The sequence below is a fragment of the Pagrus major genome, chromosome 21 (genome assembly GCF_040436345.1).
Source record: "Pagrus major chromosome 21, Pma_NU_1.0".
Classification (NCBI taxonomy): Eukaryota; Metazoa; Chordata; class Actinopteri; order Spariformes; family Sparidae; genus Pagrus; species Pagrus major.
Window position 1 is genome coordinate 27,183,130 of NC_133235.1, and position 17,576 is coordinate 27,200,705.

General features: G+C 41.2%; 2 protein-coding genes across 2 annotated transcripts; both read right to left on the reverse strand.

Moving 5' to 3' along the window:
- On the reverse strand, window positions 1-17,576 carry nmnat3 (nicotinamide nucleotide adenylyltransferase 3). Its single transcript, XM_073491697.1, has 8 exons — window positions 17,450-17,576; window positions 15,579-15,762; window positions 13,738-13,823; window positions 11,158-11,572; window positions 2,390-2,535; window positions 1,749-1,927; window positions 206-307; window positions 1-68 (listed from the first exon to the last, which is right to left on the reverse strand). Exons 1-8 carry the CDS (start codon window positions 17,559-17,561, stop codon window positions 15-17), a joined length of 1,278 nt encoding a protein of 425 aa, XP_073347798.1. The 5' UTR covers window positions 17,562-17,576; the 3' UTR covers window positions 1-14.
- LOC141016977 (retinol-binding protein 1-like) lies at window positions 5,301-8,349 on the reverse strand. Its single transcript, XM_073491590.1, has 4 exons — window positions 8,277-8,349; window positions 7,705-7,883; window positions 6,903-7,004; window positions 5,301-5,351 (listed from the first exon to the last, which is right to left on the reverse strand). Exons 1-4 carry the CDS (start codon window positions 8,347-8,349, stop codon window positions 5,301-5,303), a joined length of 405 nt encoding a protein of 134 aa, XP_073347691.1.

Consider the following 17,576-nt stretch of genomic DNA (forward strand, 5'->3'; position numbering starts at 1 on the left):
GACATTTTGGGCTTTTATTCTTTTTTCTTGAACACCTGAAGACAAACTACATCTTCACACGTCAGCTCCTGTGAGAGGAAAATGAGTCAGTTAATATCATTTAGCAAGAAAAGAAGAGCAACAAACTGTTAAAAGTGTCCATACTGATAACTTCAACTTCAATAAACTTCAACTTCAATAATCACGACAGATACTGTGAACCCACCAGGTAGAGTTTGTCTTCTTCGACCCAGTGTTTCCAGCCACGGTTGGCCTTCTCTCCTTTCTGTGTGCACACCAGCTTGTCTCCCTCCCAGGTCACCAGACTCTGCAAGACAACATATACATAGACAAACTTTCAATTTAAATTCAAACTTTTACCATTCACAGGCTCACTTCTTGTGCTACAAAGTGGATAGGGGCTAGCTGGTTAACATGCTAATACAATTCATAGACGTCTTCGACATAAAGTCATCACTGTTACTTCTTCACATTTTGTTGTCATTTTTGAATGTTTCAAACTAAGATTCTTATGTATTGCACCTTTAATACATTTATTGTTAAGTTCAGTTTTAGATAACTTCGTATAATAACTTCAATTAGCACTGAATGAAACCAGCATTTTGTAAAGACTTATTATTTTTGCTCTACTTCTGGAATAAAAGTCAGTGCAGTTTTGAGGATACTCGGACATTGAAATTGTCACTAATAAAATTATACAGTAAATGAATGTACACTATTAATAAATGACAACTAGCTTACAGAGGTCATATTATGCAAATGTTTTTGGGGGTCCTAGTAGAACAGGTTTACATACTTTAATTTTCAAAAAACATTATTTTTCTCATATGGTGCACTGCTGCAGCATCCCTTTTCATACTGTGTCTTGAACGCTGCGTTTTAGCTTCAGAGTGAGACATCTTGCCTCAGTTGCACATGTGCATTAATTAACGGGTAGGATGTAGCCAATCAGAGGCAGAGTAGGCGGGTCATGCCGAGCAAGGTAGTGTGATCTAAAATAACGCCGCTACAGCAGTAGCAACTGTATGTCCCCTGACTGACTGGAGTTAATATATTTTTAATAAATATTAATATATATATATTTATATTACACCTGTTACAAAGTGACGCACATAAGTTAAGGAAGTAAAGGCTCGACTCCAAACCAGGCGTTTTAGGCAGTGCAGGAGCAGCGTTTTCTGTGGATTATTGACTCCTTTTAGCTTGGACTTTGGGCTTTTTCACTTTGCAGACCTTTTATATGCACAAAAATGCATCATAACACAAAAAAAGAAAGGCAAAACCCCAAAAAGCATAGCATTTACTTCCACAACAACATTTCCTGTTTTCCTTGTTTCTGGGTAATCAACAGGCTAAAACGCCTGTGGCTAGCTGATGCACCACTGGCATCTCATTTTGTAGAACAAAGCGATTGGATGTCAGTGATATAATGAGAGGCTGCAGATGTGAGCAAGATATTTAATCCTCATTTCCCCAGACTGCTTTTTCAAAAGTCCTCCATCCATTGGCATTCAGTGTAACATCGCATCATTGCTAATCTCTGTTGATTTTTTATCATCAGCACACCGCTGTGGATTGCATGTGTTTTCAGCACTGATATCAAAGACCAGTCTTTGCCTTGGACACACATAGATAACACTGTTCACATTATCATATAAGCCACAAAAAAAGGGAAATATCGCCTCATCAGATAAACTATCACTGACTATTGTCACTTCAAGGACTCAGCATACGAGAGGTCGACCCACCTTGACATTTCTGTTGTCTAGTCCTTTGGTGTACTCATCAAACTCAACCCCAACAGTGAAGGAGCGCTCGTAATTCCTCAGGGTGCTCAGTGTTTTGAAGTCAAAATTGTCTCCATTTTGAGTAACCACTTTAGTCTGAGACAGGGAGATGGCAATTTTCCTTGTAGCAAAGTCAATATCTAGGGCAGGAACAGGGAGAGACTTGATTATACATATTATACTTTTCAGAGCAGCCATATTACAGTGAATAAATCACATTTTAACATGAATAGATAATGTGCAAAGTTTCAATCGCTTCTATAAGTATACTTCAGATTTCTATCCATGATCATAAATCATTTTAGACGGACAAGGTGTAATTTTAAAATCTGAATAATTTTTTGTATTTGATATCATAGTTGTATGCTCGAGAGTCTGTGGTGAAATAACTGCCTCAGAAAAACCTTAATGCACTGGCTCCACATTAAATCAAACAGTAACACACAAGCGCAGGAACAGCGTTCACAGAAAGATCAAGAGAGCATGAAATTGGATGATTTTGTTACTTGTGGAGCTTGTCCAACCTGTCACATCACCCTGTAACACAGAACTAAGATATCTCCGAACAAAAAGAAACCAAAACCAAAGTAAAAGTTTCTTACTCAGCACTTTCAAATATTCCTCAAATTTGTCACTGGTTTCCAGTATCCATCTCCCATTGAAGTCTGCAGGCATGGTGTCAGCTTGTGACGCCGGTGTGTGTGTGTAGACTTTAGACAGTGCAGGAAAGGGGAGGGTGCAGGGAGCCCTGCAGCTTTTATTGGAGTCAGGGGGCATGAGGCCAGAAAACTATTGATAAGTGAGTTTATGGCTTGAAGGTGATTGGCAGGGGGAGTCGATTTGGAGGGGGAGGGGGCAGACTCACCCTTTTCTTTCAGCCTTCGCACGGCCATATGGGGAGGTTGCAAAGGGCAAATGCGAGGGTGCCCACACACACCACTACTCTCTCACATGCACTTTCAAATACACACACATGCAGACATCACGGTGGTAGTCTGTGTGCAATGTACAGACAGGAGAAGGTATTTGCCAACAGTGTGTGCTCACTTGCGTATTCTGCACTTTGTGTATTTAATCTTTTTTCTCTGTAAAGGTCAAATACTAAACCTGGATCCCCGAACTTTGAGCATGAAAGTTAATAAAGTTCAACTGGTGTGGCAGTGGGAAAAAAAATCAGCATCTGTGACTAATTTTGAATTAAAATGAATAGATTTGAATAGATGAATTCGTGGAAAATCAAAAACATCCACAGTCCAGCAGCATTAAAGAACATGAACAAGGTTTTAGTCCCCCAATCCCATCATGGGTCAAAATGTAACTCTGGGACTCACCAGGATAAATTTTGACAATGTATATTTTACTAAACCATGGAAAAGTCATAACTTCACAACTGATTTGATGAAAGTTTTGGTTAGACTTAGACCACTTAAAGCACTTGGTTAAGTTTAGGAAAAAAAGAGTCCTGTTTTGTCGCCACAAACACAGCTGCAAATTGTCCCGTTGTCACATTAAAAATATCCGTTTTTTGGCTGCAAATTGTCCCAACGTCTCTGGTTTTGTTGCCACTAACATGGCTGGAAAATGATTTCACTCTTACAAATGTAGAAATGCTCAACCAGTTCTCTCTCATAGCTGCCACGTCACCACCATTCCTGCCTCCTCCGGACGTTAAAGTAAGCTCACATACATGTTATCTGAACGTGATAAGACACATTTTGTAGAAATGTTGATAGGGTTGGTGTGAAATTTGACTCATCCTGTTGTTTGCAGATACGTATGCCAACATTTATTTTCTTAGCATTACCACTTGTAACCACAGGAGGCGCCAAAGCAGCCAGTACTAAAATTTTAACAATTACATCTTTAACTCCTCGAGACAAGGTGCCTCCTTCTTCACTCAAAAGTCCATTCTCAGTGTCCAGTGTGTGTCCTTGAGGTTACATGTTTCCATATCATATTCTGTAAGTTGTATGTTGAACCATGATTGGCTTGAATGCTAGTTGTGATTTAAGCAAAAAACAAAGCTTTCCCCCGTCGAACAAATGCATGTGAAAACCGTCTTCTCGTCTCAAACTCTGAACATAAATCATTCTGCACAGTGAAGGGCAAACATCAAATTCAACAAATAATAACACATTATTGAGCAGAGGGGGGGTTTTAAATAAAGCGACTGCTGTAAATTCTCTCCCTAGTGAGCTGCCCGCCTGTTGATTGTTGATCGAAAATGATAGGCGGGCATCTGACTTTCAGCCAGACAGCTCATGCACTCAGTATAAACGTTTTGCTGAGAATAAATGCAAATGCAGAATTTAGTCTGGCGCCAGACTCTGTTTCGACCCCTCCCTGGGCGCATAATTTTTTTAACCGGCCAAAGCAGGAGCAAGGAGAGATCAATAACTACCCCCTGGGGAGCCATAAATAAACAGAGTCTGCAGGTGGATGCTGGGTGTGGAGGCGGGGTGTGCATGCACAAGGAGCAGCAGGATACAGAACCTCAGTGAGAACAGCGGCAGCAGCAGCAAAGAATGAGCAAGTGAGTTGGACAGCTTATATAGACTGCCCAATTGGTAATGGCACGGCACAAAGTGAGCTGACAGATGAGCTGATTCAGAGCACAGCGTGACTCGAGTTGTCTGGCTGAAGCTCTGCAGGCTTCACTTCAGTCAATGAAATTCTCCAGCAGAGGCCCCTTTAGATTGGCCGAGCTTGTCTGGAGAGGCATTTTCAGACAGAGGGAGCCTCTGACACCTGATCTGTTGGCCTGTTGAAACTTCAGTAAATAACAACCAATCATGTCACTTGTTTGTCTGGTGTGTGACTGACCTGCCAAAACAAACCATTTAATCTTCCAAAAAAGTCAGGTCAACAAAACAAAACAAGGAAAATGACCACTCAGAGAAAAGACAAATGACATTATTGAGCACTGTTTACTTTATTGATTGATTCATTTTACTATCACTGGCGCGGTCTCAAAGGAACTGGGAGGGATAAATACACACATCATATCTGATATCCATTCTGGAGACTAAGCAGTGGCAAAGCCCTCAATCATGCTCATAGCTTCATCTTCTACCAACCACAGCCATCATTCAGAGAACTACAACAGGATTAACCCTTTCAATTTGCTTATTACTGTTCCCTCTCACTTCCCCACTGGTCATTTAAGCGTCATCAATCTGACTAACCTATCAGAGCAGCTACACCTACAGTAGCAGTATGCATGAACCTGTTAATCAAAAGAGCACCCACCCTGAGACAGATATACAGTAATGCATCATGTGATGGTACGTGATGCACAGGCTGACCTCACTGGAATGACTTGTGTAATAATATGAATTGGCTTTGGCAGAGAATGGCTTTGATGGAATATTTCGTTTGGTATGGACCTATGATGAGATGCATGCATGGACCAAAAGGGAAGTTGGGTGGTACGTCAGAGGCGTGTGATGTGTACGGTGTGTCTCTGTGAGCCAGTGTCAGCCGGGGGCACCGTCTCGTTCCATGAGCGCCATCTTAGGTCTTCTTGAAGACCTGCTGGCAAACGACTCCTGCAGCTCTCAGCTCCTGCAGAGGACAAAGGACAGGTGAAAGTTGTTCAATTGACCGAAACAGACTCAGAACTTTTTCCTCGTATTAATTCTGTATGTATTGCTACGTTTTTATTGGATCATTGTCCGTCTTTGTTTTTCTGTTTGTTTTTTGTTGTTTCTTTATCCCTAAATCGTACAATTTCAGGGGGAAAGAAGCTGGTCCGACTTAGCAACAGTAACTATGGGTGAGGATGGGTCAGTTGTTAGTAAAGGATATAAAGAAGCATTGGATTAACTAACTAAGTACATTTACTCAAGTACTGTACTTAAGTACAATTTTAAGGTACTTGTACTTTACCTTAGTATTTCCATTTTTAGGCTACTTTATACTTCCACTCCACTACACTTTGGAGGTCAATATTGTACTTTTTACTTCTCTATATTCATTTGATGGTGTTTGATGTTTAGTAACTAGTAACAAGGCAATCAGATCCAATAATTGGTTGACCCATAGTGTCCACTGTACACATAAAAATATGTTAATTCTACTTTTAGCCTACTTGTACTTGCACAATTTGACTCACTTTTTGAAAACACACTCAATAAAATCTGTTGTTGGGCAAATTATATCACTGGTATGTGCAATTTAAAGCAAAGAATATTCCCGTTAACTACTTTATTTCTTTCTCCACAACCATCTGTCGACCCCTGGAAACTAGCTGGCAGCCCTCAGTTTGAGAACCAGCTTGTTCTGAAGGACAGCAGTAGTTTTCTGCCAGCAGAGGTCACTGTTGCTGTAATTGAAACCCTCCTCCAGCTCTTGGGACCTTCCGACTAATAACTAATTTCATGGCTGCTGATTGAAAACATCTGTTGGCATCACTTAAACCAAATAATTTGGCAGATTATTTTTTGCTTAGCTTTGATTTGCAGTAATCAGAGAGAGGGAAATCTGATAATGCTGAGCTAATGAAAATGGTTATGCGCTAGTCATTACTTTAAAGTCTTTTCAGATGTTAATGCTTTCATTACAGGCCACACTGGGCCGCACTATGAATATCACAGAGGAGATGTTGAAAAGAAAAAAAAGTTAATGAAGTCCTTCTACAGACATTAGATTGGAAAAGTCGAGATAGTAACACGACAGAAGCTGATGTTCATACGCGCCGGATCACTGGGAGACGAGATGAATGAGAATCTTTTCATTTCAAAATAAATAAAAAAGTTTAATTTCTACTTTTTTTCCTTGTATCAATCTTTTTGTTTGATCTGGAGGGAACAGTTAAGAATCCAAATATATATCTGTCTTTTTTTCCCCTTAAGACAGACCTTTTCTTTATGTAGAAATATTATGATTGATTTGGCAAAACATGAGCTCCATCCACACACTTTTCATTTAATGTTTTCATGCACCTCACACAGCACACATGTAATCTCACTGCTGCCGGGGCTAGTGGGCTGATTCACGAGTCACACGTAAAAATATATGCACTGCACATACAGCGCTGAGAGGCATTTGGGTTTTGGATTAAAGTTTCCAAATTGCCCGCATTAATATTCATGGCAGGAGCTGCTGTTTTCTCACCAGATGAAGCTCATCTCCGTCCACCCAGTGGGTCCAGCCTCTGCCTTCGATCTCTCCCTTCTGCACACACACCAGCTTGTCTCCCTCCCAGTTGATGGTGGTCTGCGTGAGGTCACAGGTCAGGGAGGAAATGTGATTATAATACAGGGGTTAATTAAAAATGTAACCATGTGGATGCAAGTTTCCTCTCATGGATATATATGTGAAAACATAAATGCTGAGCGAGAGGCTCTAATATCTCTTTAAAATAATTATCCTGATAAAGATCTGCACATACAGGCAGCGACACGTGGCTCTTTTCTCTCAGCCACCCTCCAAACAGCTTATAGCTTATCTATAATCAGCATACAAAAAAGGTTTTTCAAGAGGGACCACAGATAATCTTTGATCCTATTTAGTATGGGCCGACTCAATCTGATTAAAAAAGCGAAGGTCTTGACTCTTGCCTCTCTCAAGTTCTCCTTCTGCAGTATCTGATATCGGTCTTCATTACATCAGCTCATTGGCAAGAGTGTGAGATGTGTGAGGAAAGTTTTGTTAGAAAGTAGAAAGTTTCTTTTTTTTAATAAAATCGCCAAATGTCGCTACACCATATGCTCATTATAATCTGGAGGGGTGCCACCAAGAAAAGTAAATTATACACCTGCAGGTTTTAAACCAATGGGAGATGTGTCAACGCCACAGGGGCCCTCACCTGCAGCTGCAATTTCACTGAAGCGACTAAGTGACAAGTTTCTCAAGAGTTTAAAAAACTAATGCATCGTATTTATTCCCTTCTGAATACATTTGTGGGAATACTCGCCATGCATTTCCTGTCATCCACTCCAGACAGATCCTCCTCGAACTCTTTGCCCACATGGAAGTCCATGTTGTAGTTTTTGAAGGTGCTGAGAGTTTTGATGACGATGTGGTCCCCGTCGTGTGAGATGTCCTTGTCCGGCTTCAACAAGGTGGCGATTTTCCTGATGGCAACGTTAACATCTGCAACAGGTCCACAAGGAAGGCGAGGAATAAGTGAGACAGAGGAGAGAAGGACGAGGAGATGCAGGTCGTTTTAGTGCATGTATACACATTCAGACAGATGCATGTATGTACAGATTCTTTAAAAGCAGTCTGTCTGACTGTAACTATTGTTATTACACTAATGGAATTGAGGTATCACAACAAATTTGCATCTCTCTCATTATTGTACTGATACAATGTGAGATATGAAACAAAATACAGCAGTCTTTATCTACTACAGTTGAAATATGAGGATTTTTAGGAATAGTAGAGGATTGTTTACAGGTTTATAATAAAAACTTTGACATTAACGTCTCGATATTGTCCTTTACCAGGCCTGTCATCCATTATCACCAGCTGAACTCTACTCACCAAGGGCCTTCAGGTACTCCTCGAAGTTATCACTGGAAATCATTTTCCAATATCCGTTCAAATCGACAGGCATCTTGGCTGTTTCTCTGCTGCTTTCCTTACTTCCAGTGATCGAGGAGGTCCGCTGTGGATGGCTACTTGTGGCTGAGTGCAGAACCTGCTTTCAAAAAGCCTCCATTTGAACCAAACTCGCTTTAATCCGATTATCTGCCAGGTTTCATTTTTTTTCATTGGAAGGCATTTGCACCTCCTACCACCCCTCCCTCTGCTGACACCACGTAACCCCTCAATCCTCACCACGCTCTCCCTACACATTGTATGCTGGGAACATGTGGCATGCATACATAATGTGTGATACACTTGTGTGCTTTATGTTGGAGAAATGCTTACTCCGCCTGTTTGGGATTAGGATGAACACACTTCCTTTATTAATTGACACAGGAGTCGTTACATAGAGTCCCACGTGTGGCAGATTTGGCCTGGCGCGGTTGTATAAGATGGAGCAGTTTAAATCAGTATTATAATCATGCTGCTGGGCCATCAACAATCACACTAATGGGGTGAAATGACACAAACATTGATCAGCCTGTGAATGTGGCTGAATGGAGCACGCAGTGTGGATAATATGCAGCACAGGACAAAGGCAGAATCACCTGAGCTTAAAATGATCCAACTGGAACAATTAAACGAAGCACAATAGAACTGTCACATCTTTTGTCTCGCTTAAATAACTCAATTAATTTGATAATCTCTCTTCTGGGCCAGCTGCAGCTAACCCGCTGTCTAAATCCTTCACTGACTGGAAGGCAGACAAAGACACACACACACACACACACACACACGGACACACGCAGCATCTTTCAAAGGATGCCAGTTAGTATCACTCACAGTGGCGCTTCCAGCCATCGGCCTCACTGAGAAAACACCTCCTGTAGCTGAGCAACTGTCAGGATTACTTTAAATCCTTAAGTGAAAAAAAAAATGCAGGCCACAGACACAGTGTGTGGATGATAATGAGGAACCTGAACACATCTACAATGAACTGCCATTGGAGAACTGCTGCAGAGTAAGAAATTAAAAACAGGCTGCAGTTCAAACTTTCACAATAAAAGCTTAAACATGGCGGCATCCCAGTTTAATTAGTATTTGCAACACTACTTTTTCTCATTACCTCCGCCAAGGAGTTTCTGCTTTCACCTTTGTCCGTTTGTTGGTCGGTTGGTTTGTCAGCAGGATTTCACAAAAACTACTAAACGGTTTTCCACCAGACTTGGATGGAGGATGGGTCTCGGCCCAGAATTGACCCCATTAACTTCTGGTGTGGTTCTTGATAAAAGTACAGATCCAGAAATGTCTTTCTCACTTTCTTTAACATATGATATCAACATTTATTTTAATTTCTCACAGCATAATGCACAGATCTTGATGAAAATAAACTCAGGTGTATTTAGGGGGCTGGTATCTATGAGTAAGTCCTAGCATGAGTGTGAGTTGGGTCTTGGTGGAGGTATGCACTCTGCTACGTGCTAGTTTTACTAAATTGATCTTACTTTTATTGTTATTCTGCTAGGAACTGATCCCAGAATTAATTACTTTTACACTTTTTATTACTCTCTCTAATTTTTATGTTAGTGTAATTTCGTGCAGACAAATTTCCTTTGTTCCTTTCTGGGATCAATAAACTTCTGTCTTATCCAAGTTGCCTACATTGGTTTTGCATGTCATAAAAAACCACACAAACACACATGGAGGGTATTTTATGGGCTGATTCTCGACAGCAGGCCTACAGAATAAGTAAATAATAATAAAAAATAAATGTTTCTCTATTTCTCCACTAGAATCACAATGCTTTAAAACAGCATTCAGAGAAACTTTATTTTAATTGTGTTTCTTGGTTTAAATGAGTCCAAAGATTTCTTTGACATCTGTGATGCTTTTGACGATGGCTACATTCTAAAATTATTTTAGTTCTTCTAGTTTTGTTCGTCATGAGTACATTTTTAGGCTCTTCAGTTCTTATGTCAGTCATTAAATGCCTGTTTACATTAGGGTTGCAAGATTTTATCGGTACGATAACGAAAACGGTATCACAGTATTACACAAAGTATTGTGCCTCGGCAGACACAATACTTGATATGAACTTAAATATATATATATATATATATATATATTTTAAAACCACTAATACAATAGAATTCAATAGCGTAGATTTGCAAATGTACATGGCATGATAATGGCAGTTTTCAGACCTTGAAATCAGTATATTACTGTAACTCTAGTCTCCACCAGTGACAACGATGGTAAGTTGTGGCCTCGTTTTATTCCTGACAAACTCTGAGATGTTGTATTTTTCCCGAGGTAGTGAAGTGCATTGTTCAAACCCTCTTATGGTGTTTTTGCAGCTGGGAATTTTTGAGCTTATTGGAGCGAGCTCATTATTTCTAAAAGGCTTACAGCCCTGCATGGTTTACATTGTATACATTTCGACAGCAACAAGGAAAAAACAACCAGCCGAGAAAAATACTTGAAATATACAGGTTTTATTCCAATTTATCCAACTCTGCAATGCTGTGCAATGTGTAAAACTACAAAGGATGAAAACTGTTCATTCACACTGAAACAAAGATGAGGCTCAGTATTTGCAACACTTGATGTGTATGATTCAAAAAACACCGTGGCACTGTGTAGATGCTTCCTACTGAAAACAAGTGATGCCTGGAAAACACCTTTGGTGCCAGGTGGTGTTTCTTTTGCAGGCTGTGCTGCAGAACAGTGGAAGGTAGCAGAGCTTCCAGTCCCTGAAGAGAAGCACTGATCTGTGAGTTGAATTCACACTTCGAGGGCTCCCGTGTTCAGCTCAGTGCTGCAGCCTTCCACCTATCAGTCATCCAGACTCTTCACAGGCTGTTGTGCCTGTTTGCTGAGTGGCCTCAGCACTGTGTCCTTATTCCTCCTCTCACTGTCTTCAGTGTAGAGGTTGTGCTGGTGAATATAATCTATCACAGAGTCTGGGATCAAGTATTTCACGCTCTGCCCCCGTCTCAGAGCCCGGCGGACTTCGGTGGCACTCGTCTCGTTCCTCACCCACTCCCTCACCAGGAAGATGTTCGGATGGTGGCGTGAGAGCGTGTCTGAATCGTGCACGGCTCGCTCAGGCTGAAGCCCCCCTCGACTGACGCAGACGAGTCCAAAACGTCCGGCGACTTCCTCCACGTGGTCGTCCAGCCACAGGTCGGGGATCTTGAAAGTGTCAAGGAAATCAGCTCCACACAGCAGCTTCAGCTGGGGACGCGGGCCTGAGGGGAGAGGGGGAATGAGATTTCTTCTGCACTAACCAGGCTTTCTTTGAATATTTACCATAAATAGCTTAAAACAAAAAAAACATGGCATGACAAATATGATATATTCACAGAGGCTTCATTTAAATAGGTTGTGGTGTCTGGTATTTTTAAGCTGCCTACAGCTGAAAGATGGTGATATGCAGTAAGGGGCCAAAGCTACAGCTCGTTCTGATTCATTTTGAGTTTATGATGCTTGTTGGTGTAAAGAATGCCCCATAAAAATATCTTGCCTCACCTCAACCACCTGCATCCTTTTTTTTTAATCTTCAACAAGTCACCTGTACAATTTTGATTTCTCCTTTCATGGTCACTCGTTTTCTTCAAACGATTTTACCCAGAAATAGTAATTCAGTGATCAGCCTGTTCACTAAATGACTTATATTTCAGTCCTTTTTCTCTGTTCTCTAATTCTGAGCAAACATTATGGCAAAGAGTGACATAATCCTTAAGAATTGCTGGTCTTGAATACATGGAAAGAGTCCAGTGAGCGTTTGCCAACTGGCTGGTCCACAATCAAGCTTAAAATACTGGCGATCCCAGAGTGCCCACACTGTTCAGGAGCAAAATTCAATTATTATTACTATTCTGATAAGCGCTGAGAATACCCAGGAAAAAGTAAGTGGACATTTTGAGTGTGGACCTGGCAAATGAATAATCAGAACATGATGACTAAAGCTGGTTTTCCCCTTCTTCAAAGTACACAACTTAGATATTCATGCGGCTGGAGGCTAAAGCAAATCATGAAAACACCAAAAACACAAACTGAACTGCAATTTGTGTTGAGAGGACTCAAAATAGAATAACCTAAAAAGAAGCAGAACAAATGAAATAATGAATGCAGTCAATCCATCATCTCTAACGGATCTCCTGGCTATTCCTACCCACAGTTCTATTTGTCAGCAAACTTCTCATCTTTATGCAGCGTTGTGTAAAAAAAAGCAGCAGGGCTTGATTTTGATTTTCAATAAATCCCAGATAATCCAGAAAAATGTTGCTGATTACTGACTGGCTGGCTTCCAACCATCATGTTCACACAGGCTATAGTGATATATTTGTGAGTTTGTCCGTCCATTTGCACACATATATGCACACACACACATCACAAGTATCCCTAATACTCTTTTTTAGCACCACTGAGCACCGTTGGGCTTCTACTTTGCACATGTTAAGCACACACGCACATTATGAGGGATTAATCGAATCCTTAACCCCGACACTGTTAGAGAGCTTGTTAAAGATGTGATAAGAGATACTCTGATTTTTTTTTTAAATGAAGCACTGTACAATGGAAGAAGTAGCTGTGGTATAACTGAACAGAGTTGATCAATGATCCATACGGACCCTGAACCCCCCACCATTTCACATGAATGTGAACCACAGATTAATTGCAAAATTTAACCATTATAGTGTGAAATACAGTTTCACTGCCACTGTTAATTTTTAAGGTAATCATTCCCTAAATCTCGATGCAGAGTTGACGATAAAAGAAAAGACGGACGCATGCTGTGTTTTACTTTGAAGCGAGATGATTTGGTTGGGGAAGAGCGACTGATTAAAAAGAAATCTCGTATACTTTGAGCTTGGACGTTTTCTGTGGTGTAACGGGGAAAGACGGCATGCTTTTCATCACAGAAATAGATCCTAAGATTGTGACGATCATTGCAACTTTGACAGCATCTGCTGCCTTATAATGCTAATATGAAGATGTTCAGTAGGTACGATGTTTAACATGTTTATTATTAAGCGTGTTAGCATGCCAATATTTGCTAATTAGCACTACACACAATATACAGCTGAGACTGATGTCATTAGTTTTGGACAAAGTCAAACCTGCTGGTGGCTGAGAGGGATCATTAAATACACTAGTAATGAATCCTCTAGGGACCTTGAATGTCTGTAGAAAATGTCATGGCAACCCGTCAAATAGTTGCTGAGATGTTTATATTTATATTAATATTTATGTTACTTTGGCAGCAAGGTTGCGAATTGACATTGCCATCCCAAAAACTGAGGAATCCGCGGCTCAATGCCACAAATTAAAACCACACATGAAATACCTGAAAAAAGGTTAAAGAGTTTCTGAGCGGATCCCAGGTTCCCAACAGTAAGAGGTTCCTTACTTGAGAGGGGGGTGGTGTTTCTATTGGAGTCGATGTGCGATCCCGTGCTCTGCTCATACTCCTTCAGAATACGCCCGTAGTGATACCTGAGAGAAAGACGGGCAGAGGGGTTATTTCTTCCATGTCATTAAAGATAGTTACAGGTTGTTGTACACATGTGATATGTGTCATTACTTTATGTGTATTCTTTCATTGTTTACCCTCCTCTGTTTATGTGTGCGTGTGTGCAGTGACAATAAATGCATTCTCTTCTATTCTATTTTAAACCTAATGCCAATAAAGCCTTGTCAAACTGAGCTGAGGAGAGAAATATGCATGAGTCACCGAGGATCATGTAAAAAAGATGAATGAAAAACTTCACTGTGTTCAAGTAAAGCTTCTTAAAGGTGCTCTGGTACATGTGCATGTTTGTGTGTGTGTGTGCGTGTGTGTGTGTGTGTGTGTGTGTGAGAGGCGTGTGACGTGGCCTGCTCCGGACAACAGGCCACTTCATGCCTGATCAGCACCCTTGTTGCGCAAACACTGCTTAGAGGGAGGAGGGTTAACTCATGAGGGGATTTACGAGAAATGCAGAGCAGGGGAGAGGGAGAGTGAATAAAATGAAAAAGTTCAATGAAGAAAGTGTTAGAGAACTTTTTTTATCGAAGACTAAATGTCATACATGACATACAGCAGGTGTGTGAGGCAGATGATTAATTCCTTTGGGCCAAACTGCAGAATTTAATTTCATGTTTCAACACAGTAAACTTCTGCAATATGGTGCGGGCCAATTACTCAGACATCTCTTATTCACATCACCTCTGCCTGCCTCTCTTAACTCATATTCATGTCCCAGTCAGCCTTTTGCGACTGCACAGTTCCCACTTGTCCAGTGAATTTAACAGCCCGTGTCCCTGATTTCCCCCTCATGAAACACCCAGACCTGACATGGGTCCAGTCTAGTCTGGCAGCTCCCAATTGACCAGAAACAGTAAATTAGCCTCAAAGGGCCTGGCAACACTCTATTACATCAGTGGTAGAAGCTGGCATGCAGCAGGGCAGTCAGAGGAGAGGACATCCTTGTGAACTCTGCCGGCGCTGTAGTACAACTAGGATGTGTCAGAAAAAAAGGAAATTGCAGAAAGAAGCTACTGCGTTAAACGATATAAACTGGGACAAAGAAGTGCACAGCCCAAAAGATCTTCCATGACAGGACACGCTTATCATGTCAGCAAAGGACACTGCTTTGGAGAATGCAAGAGAAATCCTTGTGTGTAGCCATCAGTAATTTGGGTAATCACAGCTAAGATACTGTAGTTCAGCACAGGAATAAAATGAAGGAATGGGACACCTGTTCACGGTTCATTTCATATAACTGTGTTGGTGTTGTTCCTACAACATCATAATAAACAGAAGTCCACATAGTGAGTGAGTGAAGAAAGTAAGGTCATTATGATGTTCTTGAAACAACACCCACATGGCGTCATAAGATTGTTCCCTGCTGATATTAATGCCCCAACACGTCGCCCAGCTGCACAATAAATGCACTCGCACAATGTCAGGTTACACAAAGCAGTACCGCTTCTTCAATACTCTGCACAAATAAAATTTTTGTGAGGTAAATCTTGTCTCTGAAGCATCCTTAATTCTACAGTGGAAGGACAGGGATTTGCCAGCTGTATTATAAATATCTTGTGCAGCAGTGGATGTCATTAATGATGTACTGTGTCGACAGGTGACAGGCAGCACAGAAGGACCAACGGCTGATATTCTCCTGCAGTTTCTCCTAATTGGACCGTGGCAACTGTCTTTTTCACATGCAGCCATTTAAACTCTGCTGTTGCTGCAAACGTGATTTATACCTCATGGTGAGCACAGTCTCTGTCCAGTCTGGCTGCTGGCTCTCCCATTCATCAACCCTGACCCAGTTGGAGCTCTGGAGTGCCAGCTTTGCCATGGCTATTCGGTGCTTAGCCAGTACCAGGCCTTGCTTTCCGTAGCCGTCACTCACTGGAGACACGATGCCACCCACCACCTGGTACTGGCCTGCAGGGAGAGAAGATTAATACAGTTTTTCTGGGTCATGACAGCCGATACAGACGTGGAATATAAATCAGTATGTAATCTCTAAGAGATACTGATGTTAGTATTATTACTGCTTTGTCAGATTGCAAATTTGAGGACAAACGCAACAACTGATCTTTTAAAAACGGGGCGATCAGGGCGCCTGTATCAAACTCCATCGCTGCTTAACGTATTAAATGTAACTGATTTGAAGGGTTTAGAAAAAGCTTTAAACAATGAGTTTGACTAAAAGTTCAAAATGTTTTATTTTGATTGAGGGATACAGATTCAAACTGTGTTAATTCTAGTGTTTTAAAACCTAGTTAGAAACAGACCATTCACCAAACAGCTTCTGCATTCAGCTCGCTGTGATTTCCTGATTGGCCTCCGGTTAGCCACCTGACGTGTTATGAGTAAGGGGTCAAAGTGAAACTGTAAGAGCATTATTTATGTTCCAGTGCACTTATATGCTGCACAGTGCATAGATTCAAACAGCATCTTAGAGAGAGTGGACCCAGTATAACTCTTAAGGTGTAATCATGTTGTTCTGACCATGTGACCACACCAGTGGTCTTTAGCAGAGCAGCTTTGGAATGAATGGAGCTGGGTTTGTATAAGGAGACCGGGCCTGCTGACACTACATGTAACACAGCACACCCAAAGGTGACTGAGCTTAGAAGATATGAACAAGGAGTGCAACTCTGATCTCTGCAGCATCAGAAAAACAAAGGCTGTTTATTTTTAAACAATCAATTAAATGATTACGTTGTAAATAACTTCTTTTCAGATTAATTTGGGACTTTGATAACACCAGATGAGCTGCATGGAGCCACTTTATGTTTTATTTCGGTTGCTTTATTACATTTTAAACAAGTCCCCATCTACTGCAGCTGTTCTGCAGTGAAGCTCCAAACATGTTTTGTGGACTACGAAACTTCCCCTGAATTTCCATCAGCATAAGGATGAGGAGATAATGATCCAATTTCCACCTTTGGGTGAACATTTCCTTTAAGCTGCATTAATCAATATTAGGCCACTAGGAGGATAGGACTCCACAACAATCTAAAAAACAAAGCCCTTTATTGTTTAATTAAGTTTTTGCAGCTAACGTGTTAGCAAACAGACTGTTTTTCACATGAGGGAGACACAAAGCAACATTAGCATTCAACTGGAGTTGTGTTTAAGGCGACCTGACATATGTAAGTCTAATACTCGTTTTCCTTTGAGCTCTTGGATTCAACTAACTCCTCCGGCTTCTTCTCCAGCTAACTTTGTTTGTCGTCTGTTTGGAGCTAGATAAACAAGAGACAGTAGGTTTATCAGGGCTTGTTTGCTGGAAACGGCTGCAGCCTGCTGCTGCCGCTGGAAGCAAGGTGGATGAGAGCCGGGAAACCTCACCATAAATTTTCTAGACTGTAAAAGAAAAAACTTAGCTAGAGTTTAAATAGCCTGTAGAGCGGCAGAGTTGGGTCATAATTCTCTATAGGTTAATCACTGTTAGCAACCCCTCTTTCACTGAACACATATACATTTGATTAACTGTTAATAAAAAGAATTGGTGGCCATTATCGAGGAGCTTTTACAGCAGCTGCTTTGACCCTGAAGGTTAACTGCAAAGTCAAATAAAACACACAAACGATTAGCAGACACAGTGTCTGCGAGGTCTCACCTGTGCTGTGCATGTGGTCTCTGGCCAGCTCAAAAAGCCTCATGTGCTGGTTGGTGATGGGATTAAAAGAGCCGCAGGCGAGCAAGACGAGTGGAACACGGCGGGTGGCCATCTTGGTTAACCACCT